This window comes from Cherax quadricarinatus, chromosome 44 (assembly GCF_038502225.1).
Source record: "Cherax quadricarinatus isolate ZL_2023a chromosome 44, ASM3850222v1, whole genome shotgun sequence".
NCBI classification, from domain to species: Eukaryota; Metazoa; Arthropoda; class Malacostraca; order Decapoda; family Parastacidae; genus Cherax; species Cherax quadricarinatus.
This window is the reverse complement of record NC_091335.1, coordinates 16,745,327-16,762,543: the sequence shown is the minus strand read 5'-3', so window position 1 is coordinate 16,762,543 and position 17,217 is coordinate 16,745,327. Positions and strand designations below refer to the sequence as shown.

The 17,217-nt window shown below is 41.2% G+C and overlaps 1 protein-coding gene across 1 annotated transcript in view; it reads right to left on the bottom strand.

Annotated features, from left to right (window-relative positions):
- Positions 1 to 17,217, bottom strand: part of LOC128697437 (transient-receptor-potential-like protein) — a 50,378-nt gene that overhangs the window by 13,529 nt on the left and 19,632 nt on the right. Inside the window, exons 4-7 of the mRNA XM_070094140.1 lie at positions 13,805 to 14,045; positions 12,914 to 13,056; positions 10,891 to 11,092; positions 9,871 to 9,999 (exon numbers count right to left, since the gene is read on the bottom strand). Coding sequence (XP_069950241.1) covers positions 9,871 to 9,999; positions 10,891 to 11,092; positions 12,914 to 13,056; positions 13,805 to 14,045 — 715 coding nt within the window. The remainder of the gene's footprint in view (positions 1 to 9,870; positions 10,000 to 10,890; positions 11,093 to 12,913; positions 13,057 to 13,804; positions 14,046 to 17,217) is intronic.

The window sequence follows — 17,217 nt, the reverse complement described above, 5'->3', positions numbered from 1 at the left end:
ATATAGTCTCACTGTGAGTGATATAGTCTCACTGTGAGTGATATAGTCTCACTGTGAGTGATATAGTCTCACTGTGAGTGATATAGTCTCACTGTGAGTGATATAGTCTCACTGTGAGTGATATAGTCTCACTGTGAGTGATATAGTCTCACTGTGGGTGATATAGTCTCACTGTGAGTGATATAGTCTCACTGTGAGTGATATAGCCTCACTGTGAGTGATATAGTCTCACTGTGAGTGATATAGTCTCACTGTGAGTGATATAGTCTCACTGTGAGTGATATAGTCTCACTGTGAGTGATATAGCCTCACTGTGAGTGATATAGTCTCACTGTGAGTGATAAAGTCTCACTGTGAGTGATAAAGTCTCACTGTGGGTGATAAAGCCCCACTGTGGGTGATAAAGCCCCACTGTGGGTGATAAAGTCTCACTGTGGGTGATAAAGTCTCACTGTGAGTGATAAAGTCTCACTGTGAGTGATAAAGTCTCACTGTGGGTGATAAAGTCTCACTGTGAGTGATAAAGTCTCACTGTGAGTGATAAAGTCTCACTGTGGGTGATAAAGCCCCACTGTGGGTGATATAGTCTCACTGTAGTCTCACTGTGATATAGTCTCACTGTGAGTGATATAGTCTCACTGTGAGTGATATAGTCTCACTTTGAGTGATATAGTCTCACTGTGATATAGTCTCACTGTAGGTGATATAGTCTCACTGTGAGTGATATAGTCTCACTGTAGGTGATATAGTCTCACTGTGAGTGATATAGTCTCACTGTGAGTGATATAGTCTCACTGTGAGTGATATAGTCTCACTGTGAGTGATATAGTCTCACTGTGAGTGATATAGTCTCACTATGGGTGATAGAACCTCACTGTGAGTGATATAGTCTCACTGTGAGTGATATAGTCTCACTGTGAGTGATATAGTCTCACTGTGAGTCTCACTGTGAGTGATATAGTCTCACTGTGAGTGATATAGTCTCACTGTGGGTGATATAGTCTCACTGTGAGTGATATAGTCTCACTGTGAGTGATATAGTCTCACTGTGAGTGATATAGTCTCACTGTGAGTGATATAGTCTCACTGTGGGTGATAGAACCTCACTGTGAGTGATATAGTCTCACTGTGAGTGATATAGTCTCACTGTGAGTGATATAGTCTCACTGTGAGTGATATAGTCTCACTGTGAGTGATATAGTCTCACTGTGAGTGATATAGTCTCACTGTGAGTGATATAGTCTCACTGTGAGTGATATAGTCTCACTGTGAGTGATATAGTCTCACTGTGAGTGATATAGTCTCACTGTGAGTGATATAGTCTCACTGTGAGTGATATAGTCTCACTGTGAGTGATATAGTCTCACTGTGAGTGATATAGTCTCACTGTGGGTGATATAGTCTCACTGTGAGTGATATAGTCTCACTGTGGGTGATATAGTCTCACTGTGAGTGATATAGTCTCACTGTGGGTGATATAGTCTCACTGTGAGTGATATAGTCTCACTGTGAGTGATATAGTCTCACTATGGGTGATAGAACCTCACTATGGGTGATATAGTCTCACTATGGGTGATATAGTCTCACTATGGGTGATATAGTCTCACTATGGGTGATATAGTCTCACTATGGGTGATATAGTCTCACTATGGGTGATATAGTCTCACTATGGGTGATATAGTCTCACTGTAGGTGATATAGTCTCACTATGGGTGATATAGTCTCACTGTAGGTGATATAGTCTCACTATGGGTGATATAGTCTCACTATGGGTGATAGAACCTCACTGTAGGTGATATAGCCTCGCTGTGGGTGATATAGTCTCACTGTGAGTGATATAGACTGTGGGTGATATAGTCTCACTGTGAGTGATATAGTCTCACTGTGAGTGATATAGTCTCACTGTGAGTGATATAGTCTCACTGTGATATAGTCTCACTGTGGGTGATATAGTCTCACTGTGATGATATAGTCTCACTGTGCGTGATATAGTCTCACTGTTAGTGATAGAGTCTCACTGTGTGTGATATAGTCTCACTGTGAGTGATATAGTCTCACTGTGGTCTCACTGTGATGATAGAACCTCACTGTAGGTGATATAGTCTCACTGTAGGTGATATAGTCTCACTGTAGGTGATATAGTCTCACTGTGAGTGATATAGTCTCACTGTGAGTGATATAGTCTCACTGTAGGTGATATAGTCTCACTGTAGGTGATATAGTCTCACTGTAGGTGATATAGTCTCACTGTAGGTGATATAGTCTCACTGTAGGTGATATAGTCTCACTGTGAGTGATATAGTCTCACTGTGAGTGATATAGTCTCACTGTAGGTGATATAGTCTCACTGTAGGTGATATAGTCTCACTGTGAGTGATATAGTCTCACTGTGAGTGATATAGTCTCACTGTGAGTGATATAGTCTCACTGTGATATATAGTCTCACTGTGAGTGATATAGTCTCACTGTAGGTGATATAGTCTCACTGTGAGTGATATAGTCTCACTGTAGGTGATATAGTCTCACTGTGGGATATAGACTGTGAGATATAGTCCTCACTGTGAGTGATATAGTCTCACTGTGAGTGATATAGTCTCACTGTGGGTGATATAGTCTCACTGTAGGTGATATAGTCTCACTGTGAGTGATATAGTCTCACTGTGAGTGATATAGTCTCACTGTGAGTGATATAGTCTCACTGTGAGTGATATAGTCTCACTGTAGGTGATATAGTCTCACTGTGAGTGATATAGTCTCACTGTGAGTGATATAGTCTCACTGTGAGTGATATAGTCTCACTGTGAGTGATATAGTCTCACTGTGAGTGATATAGTCTCACTGTGAGTGATATAGTCTCACTGTGAGTGATATAGTCTCACTGTGAGTGATATAGTCTCACTGTGAGTGATATAGTCTCACTGTAGGTGATATAGTCTCACTGTGAGTGATATAGTCTCACTGTGAGTGATATAGTCTCACTGTTGGTGATATAGTCTCACTGTGAGTGATATAGTCTCACTGTGAGTGATATAGTCTCACTGTGAGTGATATAGTCTCACTGTGAGTGATATAGTCTCACTGTGAGTGATATAGTCTCACTGTGAGTGATATAGTCTCACTGTGAGTGATATAGTCTCACTGTGGGTGATATAGTCTCACTGTGAGTGATATAGTCTCACTGTAGGTGATATAGTCTCACTGTAGGTGATATAGTCTCACTATGGGTGATATAGTCTCACTATGGGTGATATAGTCTCACTATGGGTGATATAACCTCACTGTAGGTGATATAGTCTCACTATGGGTGATATAACCTCACTGTAGGTGATATAGTCTCACTATGGGTGATATAGTCTCACTATGGGTGATATAGTCTCACTGTAGGTGATATAGTCTCACTATGGGTGATATAGTCTCACTGTAGGTGATATAGTCTCACTGTGAGTGATAGTCTCACTGTGGGTGATATAGTCTCACTGTGATATAGTCTCACTGTGGGTGATATAGACTGTGAGTGATATAGTCTCACTGTGAGTGATATAGTCTCACTATGGGTGATATAGTCTCACTATGGGTGATATAGTCTCACTATGGTGTGATATAGTCTCACTGTGAGTGATGATGTGATAGTCTCACTGTGGGTGATATAGTGTAGGTGATATAGTCTCACTGTGAGTGATATAGTCTCACTGTGGGTGATATAGTCTCACTGTGGGTGATATAGTCTCACTGTGGGTGATATAGTCTCACTGTGGGTGATATAGTCTCACTGTGGGTGATATAGTCTCACTGTGAGTGATATAGTCTCACTGTGGGTGATATAGTCTCACTGTAGGTGATATAGTCTCACTGTGAGTGATATAGTCTCACTGTGAGTGATATAGTCTCACTGTGAGTGATATAGTCTCACTGTGAGTGATATAGTCTCACTGTGAGTGATATAGTCTCACTGTGAGTGATATAGTCTCACTGTGGGTGATATAGTCTCACTGTGAGTGATATAGTCTCACTGTGGGTGATATAGTCTCACTGTGAGTGATATAGTCTCACTGTGGGTGATATAGTCTCACTGTGAGTGATATAGTCTCACTGTAGGTGATATAGTCTCACTGTGGGTGATATAGTCTCACTGTGAGTGATATAGTCTCACTGTGAGTGATATAGTCTCACTGTAGGTGATATAGTCTCACTGTAGGTGATATAGTCTCACTGTGAGTGATATAGTCTCACTGTAGGTGATATAGTCTCACTGTGAGTGATATAGTCTCACTGTGAGTGATATAGTCTCACTGTGAGTGATATAGTCTCACTGTGAGTGATATAGTCTCACTGTGAGTGATATAGTCTCACTGTGAGTGATATAGTCTCACTGTGAGTGATCACTGTGAGTGATATAGTCTCACTGTGAGTGATATAGTCTCACTGTAGGTGATATAGTCTCACTGTAGGTGATATAGTCTCACTATGGGTGATAGAACCTCACTGTAGGTGATATAGTCTCACTATGGGTGATAGAACCTCACTGTAGGTGATATAGTCTCACTATGGGTGATAGAACCTCACTGTAGGTGATATAGTCTCACTATGGGTGATAGAACCTCACTGTAGGTGATATAGTCTCACTGTAGGTGATATAGTCTCACTGTAGGTGATATAGTCTCACTGTAGGTGATATAGTCTCACTATGGGTGATATAGTCTCACTGTAGGTGATATAGATAGTATATAGTCTCACTGTGAGTGATGTAGTCTCACTGTGAGTGATATAGTCTCACTGTGAGTGATATAGTCTCACTGTGGGTGATATCACTGTGAGTGATATAGTCTCACTGTAGGATATATCACTAGTGATATAGTCTCACTATGGGTGATATAGTCTCACTATGGGTGATATAGTCTCACTATGGGTGATATAGTCTCACTATGGGTGATATAGTCTCACTGTAGGTGATATAGTCTCACTGTAGGTGATATAGTCTCACTGTGGGTGATATAGTCTCACTGTGAGTGATATAGTCTCACTGTGAGTGATATAGTCTCACTGTAGGTGATATAGTCTCACTGTGGGTGATATAGTCTCACTGTAGGTGATATAGTCTCACTGTAGGTGATATAGTCTCACTGTGAGTGATATAGTCTCACTGTAGGTGATATAGTCTCACTGTGAGTGATATAGTCTCACTGTAGGTGATATAGTCTCACTGTGAGTGATATAGTCTCACTGTGAGTGATATAGTCTCACTGTATATATAGTCTCACTGTGGGTGATATAGTCTCACTGTAGGTGATATAGTCTCACTGTGAGTGATATAGTCTCACTAGTATAGTCTCACTGTAGGTGATATAGTCTCACTGTGAGTGATATAGTCTCACTGTGAGTGATATAGTCTCACTGTGAGTGATATAGTCTCACTGTAGGTGATATAGTCTCACTGTGAGTGATATAGTCTCACTGTGAGTGATATAGTCTCACTGTAGGTGATATAGTCTCACTGTGAGTGATATAGTCTCACTGTGAGTGATATAGTCTCACTGTGAGTGATATAGTCTCACTGTGAGTGATATAGTCTCACTGTGAGTGATATAGTCTCACTGTGAGTGATATAGTCTCACTGTGAGTGATATAGTCTCACTGTAGGTGATATAGTCTCACTGTGAGTGATATAGTCTCACTGTGAGTGATATAGTCTCACTGTGAGTGATATAGTCTCACTGTGAGTGATATAGTCTCACTGTGGGTGATATAGTCTCACTGTGAGTGATATAGTCTCACTGTGAGTGATATAGTCTCACTGTGGGTGATAGAACCTCACTGTAGGTGATATAGTCTCACTGTGAGTGATATAGTCTCACTGTGAGTGATATAGTCTCACTGTGAGTGATATAGTCTCACTGTGAGTGATATAGACTATATAGTCTCACTGTGAGTGATATAGTCTCACTGTAGGATATAGTCTCACTGTGGGTGATATAGTCTCACTGTGAGTGATATAGTCTCACTGTGAGTGATATAGTCTCACTGTGAGTGATATAGTCTCACTGTGGGTGATATAGTCTCACTGTGAGTGATATAGTCTCACTGTAGGTGATATAGTCTCACTGTGAGTGATATAGTCTCACTGTGAGTGATATAGTCTCACTGTGGGTGATATAGTCTCACTGTGAGTGATATAGTCTCACTGTGAGTGATATAGTCTCACTGTGAGTGATATAGTCTCACTGTGGGTGATATAGTCTCACTGTGAGTGATATAGTCTCACTGTGAGTGATATAGTCTCACTGTGAGTGATATAGTCTCACTGTGAGTGATATAGTCTCACTGTGAGTGATATAGTCTCACTGTGGGTGATATAGTCTCACTGTAGGTGATATAGTGATATAGTCTCACTGTGAGTGATATAGTCTCACTGTGAGTGATATAGTCTCACTGTGAGTGATATAGTCTCACTGTAGGTGATATAGTCTCACTGTGAGTGATATAGTCTCACTGTAGGTGATATAGTCTCACTGTGAGTGATATAGTCTCACTGTAGGTGATATAGTCTCACTGTGAGTGATATAGTCTCACTGTGAGTGATATAGTCTCACTGTGAGTGATATAGTCTCACTGTAGGTGATATAGTCTCACTGTGGGTGATATAGTCTCACTGTGAGTGATATAGTCTCACTGTGAGTGATATAGTCTCACTGTGAGTGATATAGTCTCACTGTAGGTGATATAGTCTCACTGTGAGTGATATAGTCTCACTGTAGGTGATATAGTCTCACTGTGAGTGATATAGTCTCACTGTGAGTGATATAGTCTCACTGTGAGTGATAAAGTCTCACTGTGAGTGATAAAGTCTCACTGTGGGTGATAAAGTCTCACTGTGGGTGATAAAGTCTCACTGTGAGTGATAAAGTCTCACTGTGAGTGATAAAGTCTCACTGTGAGTGATAAAGTCTCACTGTGGGTGATAAAGTCTCACTGTGAGTGATAAAGTCTCACTGTGAGTCTCACTGTGCGTGATATAGTCTCACTGTGTGTGATATAGTCTCACTGTGAGTGATATAGTCTCACTGTGAGTGATATAGTCTCACTGTGAGTGATATAGTCTCACTGTGAGTGATATAGTCTCACTGTGAGTGATATAGTCTCACTGTGGGTGATATAGTCTCACTGTGAGTGATATAGTCTCACTGTGAGTGATATAGTCTCACTGTGGGTGATATAGTCTCACTGTGAGTGATATAGTCTCACTGTGAGTGATATAGTCTCACTGTGGGTGATATAGTCTCACTGTAGGTGATATAGTCTCACTGTGGGTGATATAGTCTCACTGTGAGTGATATAGTCTCACTGTGGGTGATATAGTCTCACTGTGGGTGATATAGTGATATAGTCTCACTGTGAGTGATATAGTCTCACTGTAAGTGATGTGAGTGATATAGTCTCACTGTGAGTGATATAGTCTCACTGTGAGTGATATAGTCTCACTGTGAGTGATATAGTCTCACTGTAGGTGATATAGTCTCACTGTAGGTGATATAGTCTCACTGTAGGTGATATAGTCTCACTGTAGGTGATATAGTCTCACTGTGAGTGATATAGTCTCACTGTAGGTGATATAGTCTCACTGTGAGTGATATAGTCTCACTGTAGGTGATATAGTCTCACTGTGGGTGATATAGTCTCACTGTGAGTGATATAGTCTCACTGTGAGTGATATAGTCTCACTGTGGGTGATATAGTCTCACTGTGATATAGTGATATAGTCTCACTGTTTGTGATATAGTCTCACTGTGAGTGATATAGTCTCACTGTGAGTGATATAGTCTCACTGTAGGTGATATAGTCTCACTGTGGGTGATATAGTCTCACTGTAGGTGATATAGTCTCACTGTAGGTGATATAGTCTCACTGTGAGTGATATAGTCTCATAGTGATATAGTCTCACTGTGAGTGATATAGTCTCACTGTAGGTGATATAGTCTCACTGTGAGTGATATAGTCTCACTGTGAGTGATATAGTCTCACTGTAGGTGATATAGTCTCACTGTGAGTGATATAGTCTCACTGTGAGTGATATAGTCTCACTGTGAGTGATATAGTCTCACTGTGAGTGATATAGTCTCACTGTGAGTGATATAGTCTCACTGTAGGTGATATAGTCTCACTGTGAGTGATATAGTCTCACTGTAGGTGATATAGTCTCACTGTGAGTGATATAGTCTCACTGTGAGTGATATAGTCTCACTGTGAGTGATATAGTCTCACTGTATATAGTCTCACTGTGATATAGTCTCACTGTGAGTGATGATATAGTCTCACTGTGAGTGATATAGTCTCACTGTGAGTGATATAGTGATATAGTCTCACTGTAGGTGATATAGTCTCACTGTGAGTGATATAGTCTCACTGTGAGTGATATAGTCTCACTGTGAGTGATATAGTCTCACTGTGAGTGATATAGTCTCACTGTGGGTGATATAGTCTCACTGTGAGTGATATAGTCTCACTGTGAGTGATATAGTCTCACTGTGAGTGATATAGTCTCACTGTGAGTGATATAGTCTCACTGTGAGTGATATAGTCTCACTGTGGGTGATATAGTCTCACTGTAGGTGATATAGTCTCACTGTGAGTGATATAGTCTCACTGTGAGTGATATAGTCTCACTGTGAGTGATATAGTCTCACTGTGGGTGATATAGTCTCACTGTGAGTGATATAGTCTCACTGTGAGTGATATAGTCTCACTGTGAGTGATATAGTCTCACTGTGAGTGATATAGTCTCACTGTGAGTGATATAGTCTCACTGTGGGTGATATAGTCTCACTGTGGGTGATATAGTCTCACTGTGAGTGATATAGTCTCACTGTAGGTGATATAGTCTCACTGTGAGTGATATAGTCTCACTGTAGGTGATATAGTCTCACTGTAGGTGATATAGTCTCACTGTGAGTGATATAGTCTCACTGTGAGTGATATAGTCTCACTGTGAGTGATATAGTCTCACTGTGAGTGATATAGTCTCACTGTGAGTGATATAGTCTCACTGTAGGTGATATAGTCTCACTGTGAGTGATATAGTCTCACTGTAGGTGATATAGTCTCACTGTGGGTGATATAGTCTCACTGTGGGTGATATAGTCTCACTGTGAGTGATATAGTCTCACTGTGAGTGATATAGTCTCACTGTGAGTGATATAGTCTCACTGTGAGTGATATAGTCTCACTGTGAGTGATATAGTCTCACTGTGAGTGATATAGTCTCACTGTGAGTGATATAGTCTCACTGTGAGTGATATAGTCTCACTGTGAGTGATATAGTCTCACTGTGAGTGATATAGTCTCACTGTGAGTGATATAGTCTCACTGTGAGTGATATAGTCTCACTGTGGGTGATATAGTCTCACTGTGGGTGATATAGTCTCACTGTGAGTGATATAGTCTCACTGTGAGTGATATAGTCTCACTGTGAGTGATATAGTCTCACTGTGAGTGATATAGTCTCACTGTGAGTGATATAGTCTCACTTAGAGTGATATAGACTCACTGTGGGTCACTGTATGATATAGTCTCACTGTGAGTGATATAGTCTCACTGTGAGTGATATAGTCTCACTGTGGGTGATATAGTCTCACTGTGAGTGAGTGACATAGTCTCACTGTGAGTGATATAGTCTCACTGTGAGTGATATAGTCTCACTGTGAGTGATATAGTCTCACTGTGAGTGATATAGTCTCACTGTGAGTGATATAGTCTCACTATGGGTGATAGAACCTCACTGTGAGTGATATAGTCTCACTGTGAGTGATAGAACCTCACTGTAGGTGATATAGTCTCACTGTGAGTGATATAGTCTCACTGTGAGTGATATAGTCTCACTGTGTGTTTACCCTCCTCGTAGGGCACTACAGAGTCAGGGTCGTAGTTTAACATCACCGCTAACTCAGTGGATGACCTAGCGTGACTCAGCAGCTCTTCAGCGAACTTCATGCACTTGTTACGAAGCTCCTGTTATAATTGAAAGGTTAACTGGGTTTAAAGTTTATCGACACACGAGTGTTATTAAGGCTACATGTCAACTGCTCACCACCAAACATGGAATACTATAGTCAGTGAAACAGTGATAAAAGTAAACTCTCAAGTGTATATATACAAGGAGACGTATGCAAAACAACCACTCTGAAAGAATAGAGAAATTCCAAGCGCTTTCGTGACTACTCACATTATCAAGGAACTATGAAAGTAAAGCATCCAAGGAAGATATATAAGGGGTCTGGCCAGCACCTCACTATCAGATCCCACAACGGTTAAACACCTGACGCGCGCCGACACAACTTGGATGGTTCTTTGCACAACTCACCCCACAAACTATTCTACCTCTAAGTGTATATACTCTAACATTATCAATAATAGTATTTTTATATTCAGCAGCAGAGTTCATTGTGTTAAATTCTACCTTAAAATATATTATTATTTTCTACAGAACCGTTCATAATGTTTGAATCTGCTTGAGAGTTTACACATTCACAATTCTGATTATTCCCATAATATTTATTTATCGAAGTTGTCTCCCCAATTTAATTCCATTTTCCATCCCATTCACACCAAGATACCTGAGCTGATCTCCCAAATGTAAATATTCTCTCTCTCTCTCTCTCTCTCTCTCTCTCTCTCTCTCTCTCTCTCTCTCTCTCTCTCTCTCCCCACTCTCTCTCTCTCTCTCTCTCTCCCCTCTCTCTCTCTCTCTCCCTCTCCCTCTCTCCCCTCTCCCTCCCCCTCTCTCTCTCTCTCTCTCTCTCTCTCTCTCTCTCTCTCTCTCTCTCTCTCTCTCTCTCTTCATTTACAATTTAATGTCAATAGTGAAGGTAAGAGATTATCAAGTATAAGACTGGTACTCACCAAATACTCAGCCCTGAACTCGTGCTCAGTGTAGGCCAGACTCTTCAACTCGAGTGAGAGCTGGAAGGCTGTGAGGATGGGGTCGGTGGAGGAGAGTGCAATGAGTGAAGGAGAAGCCAGGGCACGGTAGGCGTTGATCCTGGACCTAGAGTGACGCAATGAATCTTCAGAGGAAGACTTGATACACTCGGGACAACCACATCTGTGTGGAGGAGGAGGATGGGTAAGTATTAATTATATTAGGCGCTAAACCCGTGTGGTTATTCAACTCGAAGTGGTGGAGTTAGTTGGTTAATGAAGTTTAAAGCCTATTGACTACACGAGGGTTATTAAGGCTGCAAACAATCTGTTCGCCATTAGTCAATAATACTTTAAATCTTAAAATGGGAATTAAAGTAGACTTTCGGTGTATATACATTGAAATATATACGCCTCCTGGTATATATCCTGGTATCACTAATAAAATCGATACCGATGACAGGTGTTCATGCGGAGAATAGCAAAAATGAAAGTGGAGCTATCAGTGTGTGTGTGTGTTTGTGCTGACCTATTTGTGGCTGCAGGGTCGATTCACAGCTCCTGGCCCCGCCTCTTCGCTGGTCGGTACTAGGTGCACTCTCCCCCTGCACCATGAACTTGGTTGTATCTCTTTATTAAAGCTATGTATGGATCCTGTCTCTACTTCATCACTCTCCAGATCGTTCCACTTCCTGACAACTCTATGGCTGAAGAAATACTTCCCAACATCCCTGTGATTCATCTGAGTTTTCAACTTCCAGTTGTGTCCCTTTGTTGCTGTGTCTCATCTCTGAAACATTGTCCCTATCCACCCTATCTATTCCGCTCAGTATATCGTTATCATGTCCTCCAGTGTCATCAGATTAATTTTCCTTAACCTCTCCTCGTAGGACATATCCCTTAGCTCCGGGACTAGTGTTACTGCAAACCTTTTCACTTTCTCTAATTTCTTGACTTGCTTGATCAGGTGTGGGTTTCGTACTGGTGCTTCATAATCCGATATGGGCCTGACATACACGGTGTACAGAGTCTTGAATGATTCCTTTCAGGTGTCGAAACGCTAACCTTAGGTTTGCCAGGCGCCCATATGTTGCAGCAGTGCCTCAGGAGATGTGCTCAGTATTATACTCACCCCAAAATCCTTTTCCTTGAGTGAGGTTTGCAATCTTTGGCCCTCTAGCCTGTACTCTGTCTGCGGTCTTCTTTCACCTTCTCCAATTTTCATGACTTTCCATTTGGTGGGGTTAAAATTCAGAAGCCAGTTGTTAGACTGTCCAGATCCTTTTGTAGATCCGCCTGATCCTCATCCACTTGAATTTTCCGCATTAGCTTAACATAGTCTGCAGACAGGGACACCTCTGAATCTTTCCCTTCCTTCATGTCATTCACATATACCAGAAACAGCACTGGTCAGGTATCTCCAGGTTCTAGGACTGACCCTTGTGGAACTCCGATCGTCACTGGCGCCCACTTTGACATCTCGTCACGTACTATCACTCGTTGTTTCCTTCCTGTCGGGTATTCTCTGATCCATTGCATTGTCTTTCCTGTTATTCCTACCTGCTCATCTAGCTTTTGTACTAATCTTTTGTGCGGAGCTGTGTCGAAGGCCTTCTTGCAGTCCAAGAAAGTACAGTCTACCCACCCTTCTCTTCCCTGCCTTATTTCTGTCATCTTGTCGTAAAACTCCAGCAGGTTTGTGACGAAGGATTTTCTCTCCCTGAAATCGTGCTGGTTATCGCGTATAATTTCATTCGTTTCCAGGTGCTCCACCAATCTTTTACTGATAAGCTTCTCCATGACTCTGCATACTATGCACGTTAGTGACACTAGTCTGTAGTTTTATACCACTTACCTGTCTCCTTAAAGACTGGGACTACATTTACGCCTTCGACACCTCAAGTAGTTGCCTTGTTTCGTTAGATGTGTTGAAGATTGTTGTTAGTGGCACACATACTGCCATTGTGTGTGTGTGTGTGTGTGTGTGTGTGTTAATTTGCCTCACCTAATATCATGAGGCATGGGTAGAGTAGCACCACGGTCCAGCAGGATCTTGAGAATCTCGTAGTTATCCCTGTGAGCTGCTAGGATGAGCGGGGTGATCTCTGGCGTGAAGGCTGAGGTGTTGCGGTCAGCTTTCTCCCACGACTGTAAATTGTTATACAGGTGTTTTTTTACAGTGGTCTTGACGGCACACACATGTTATGGGCATATTAAAGTTATATTACGTTGATTTAACCTAGGATAAAAATAATAAAGTCAAAACGAGTCAGCTTAAACTATGGGCACTTTACTGAAGGAATTATGCAATTAATAATACTGATATTATTATGTAATTCTACGGAGTATTACAATACATATAGATAATTAGGTAGGTACGTAGGTAGGTAGTTTCAACATTTAAACAGCGTTCTGACCTGCATGATTTTTCAGCGATCTTAGCAATAAAACAATGAATACAATACATAAAAAACATTCGCGTTAAAATTATTAACAACAATGAAAGTACTAACATGAATAAAACACAAACACTATCAATCAATTACATCACACCAGGTTAAATTACACAACATCACTTAAAAATAAAATAAACTTAATGTCAAAAGACCCTCCTTTAAGTTCCCCGAGGTCCCTACAGGCACCTCAGTAATTATATAACACACATTCTCTCAGTTGTTGTATATTAGTAACTGCGGCTGATATTTATTTATAGTTCAATGTTAAACTTATACATGGGCGGCTTTAGATTAAAATGATATAATGTTATATACATAGTTTTGCAAATATTATGTATATAGAAGAAAGAAGGTTTTAATATTTATTTTCAAGAGGCGAACAAAGGTTCATCTCGGTCTATGACTAGTCAAGCTGATGATGAGATAATTATCACACTCACGTAAGTGTCTCCCTCCTTGTGGATCACCTCCTCGTGTTCAAGTAAGACCTCCACGGCCTCCACGAACTCAGCATCGATGGCATGTAGGAGGGCGTCCTTGGTCTCCACACCCATCACCACCAACAGTTCCACCATCTCCAAGTTCTCGTTAGAGATGGACATGTGTAAGGCGCCTCGACCCAGCGGATCCACGCAGTTCATGTTCATGTAGGTGGGGTGACGGTGAGCCTTCTGCAGCATCCTGCAGCAGGAGGACACAGGTTACAAAGTTGTATAATAATAGCTGTATAGACCTTGTGGCTTAGCGCTTCTTTTTGATTATAATAATAATAATAATAATAATGTATAATAATAAAGGCGCACAGCAGTAGGCGACTTGCCTCATGCTGGGCAGGTCAGCGCACACTCAACAACACGTACTCATGTGCCCGTCCATCCTATACTACCCAGAGTTCTCCCAATACGCTCCCCGGGAGTTTGTTTTTACGTAATTCTTCGTCTTTCCAGGACGTAGAATTAGGCTCACTTATGTTAGTTACAGAGGGTCACCTTGTGTTAGTTACAGAGGGTCACTTGTGTTAGTTACAGAGGGTCACTTGTGTTAGTTGCAGAGGGTCACTTGTGTTAGTTACAGAGGGTCACTTGTGTTAGTTACAGAGGCTCACTTATGTTAGTTACAGAGGATCACCTGTGTTAGTTACAGAGGCTCACTTATGTTAGTTACAGAGGGTCACCTGTGTTAGTTACAGAGGGTCACTTGTGTTAGTTACAGAGGGTCACTTGTGTTAGTTACAGAGGGTCACTTGTGTTAGTTGCAGAGGGTCACTTGTGTTAGTTACAGAGGGTCACTTGTGTTAATTACAGAGGGTCACTTGTGTTAGTTACAGAGCGTCACTTGTCATAGTTACAGAAGGCATTTGTAATAGTTAAAGAGGATCACTTGTGATAGTTACAGAGGATCACTTGTGATAGTTATAGAGGATCACTTGTGATAGTTATAGAGGATCACTTGTGATAGTTATAGAGGATCACTTGTGATAGTTACAGAGGATCACTTGTGATAGTTACAGAGGGTCGCTTGTGAAAGTTACAGAGGGTCACTTGTGATAGTTACAGAGGATCACTTGTGATAGTTACAGAGAATCGCTTGTGATAGTTACAGAGGATCACTTGTGATAGTTACAAAAGGTCACTTGTGATAGTTACAGAGGATCACTTGTGATAGTTACAGAGGGTCACTTGTGATAGTTACAGAGGATCACTTGTGATAGTTACAGAGGGTCGCTTGTGATAGTTACAAAAGGTCATTTGTGATAGTTACAGAGGATCACTTGTGATAGTTACAGAGGGTCACTTGTGATAGTTACAGAGGGTCGCTTGTGAAAGTTACAGAGGGTCACTTGTGATAGTTACAAAAGGTCATTTGTGATAGTTACAGAGGGTCACTTGTGATAGTTACAAAAGGTCACTTGTGATAGTTACAGAGGGTCACTTGTGATAGTTACAAAAGGTCACTTGTGATAGTTACAGAGGGTCACTTGTGATAGTTACAAAAGGTCACTTGTGATAGTTACAAAAGGTCACTTGTGATAGTTACAGAGGATCACTTGTGATAGTTACAGAGGGCCACTTGTGATAGTTACAGAGGGTCACTTGTGATAGTTACAGAGGATCACTTGTGATAGTTACAGAGGGCCACTTGTGATAGTTACAGAGGGCCACTTGTGATAGTTACAGAGGATCACTTGTGATAGTTACAGAGGGCCACTTGTGATAGTTACAGAGGGTCACTTGTGATAGTTACAGAGGATCACTTGTGATAGTTACAGAGGATCACTTGTGAAAGTTACAGAGGGTCACTTGTGATAGTTACAGAGGGTCGCTTGTGATAGTTACAGAGGGTCGCTTGTGATAGTTACAGAGGGTCACTTGTGATAGTTACAGAGGGTCGCTTGTGATAGTTACAGAGGGTCACTTGTGATAGTTACAGAGGATCACTTGTGATAGTTACAGAGGATCACTTGTGATAGTTACAGAGGGCCACTTGTGAAAGTTACAGAGGGTCACTTGTGATAGTTACAAAAGGTCATTTGTGATAGTTACAGAGGGTCACTTGTGATAGTTACAAAAGGTCATTTGTGATAGTTACAGAGGGTCACTTGTGATAGTTACAGAGGATCACTTGTGATAGTTACAGAGGGTCGCTTGTGAAAGTTACAGAGGGTCACTTGTGATAGTTACAAAAGGTCATTTGTGATAGTTACAGAGGGTCACTTGTGATAGTTACAGAGGGTCACTTGTGATAGTTACAAAAGGTCATTTGTGATAGTTACAGAGGGTCACTTGTGATAGTTACAGAGGGTCACTTGTGATAGTTACAGAGGATCACTTGTGATAGTTACAGAGGGTCGCTTGTGAAAGTTACAGAGGGTCACTTGTGATAGTTACAAAAGGTCACTTGTGATAGTTACAGAGGATCACTTGTGATAGTTACAGAGGATCACTTGTGATAGTTACAGAGGATCACTTGTGATAGTTACAGAGGATCACTTGTGATAGTTACAGAGGATCACTTGTGATAGTTACAAAAGGTCACTTGTGATAGTTACAGAGGATCACTTGTGATAGTTACAGAGGATCGCTTGTGATAGTTACAGAGGATCGCTTGTGAAAGTTACAGAGGATCGCTTGTGATAGTTACAGAGGGTCGCTTGTGAAAGTTACAGAGGGTCACTTGTGATAGTTACAAAAGGTCACTTGTGATAGTTACAAAAGGTCACTTGTGATAGTTACAGAGGATCACTTGTGATAGTTACAGAGGATCGCTTGTGAAAGTTACAGAGGATCGCTTGTGATAGTTACAGAGGGTCGCTTGTGAAAGTTACAGAGGGTCACTTGTGATAGTTACAAAAGGTCACTTGTGATAGTTACAAAAGGTCACTTGTGATAGTTACAGAGGGCCACTTGTGATAGTTACAGAGGGTCGCTTGTGAAAGTTACAGAGGGTCGCTTGTGATAGTTACAGAGGGTCGCTTGTGAAAGTTACAGAGGGCCACTTGTGATAGTTACAAAAGGTCACTTGTGATAGTTACAGAGGGTCGCTTGTGATAGTTACAGAGGGTCGCTTGTGAAAGTTACAGAGGGTCACTTGTGATAGTTACAAAAGGTCACTTGTGATAGTTACAAAAGGTCACTTGTGATAGTTACAGAGGGTCACTTGTGATAGTTACAGAGGGTCGCTTGTGAAAGTTACAGAGGGTCACTTGTGATAGTTACAAAAGGTCACTTGTGATAGTTACAGAGGATCACTTGTGATAGTTACAGAGGGTCACTTGTGATAGTTACAAAAGGTCACTTGTGATAGTTACAAAAGGTCACTTGTGATAGTTACAAAAGGTCACTTGTGATAGTTA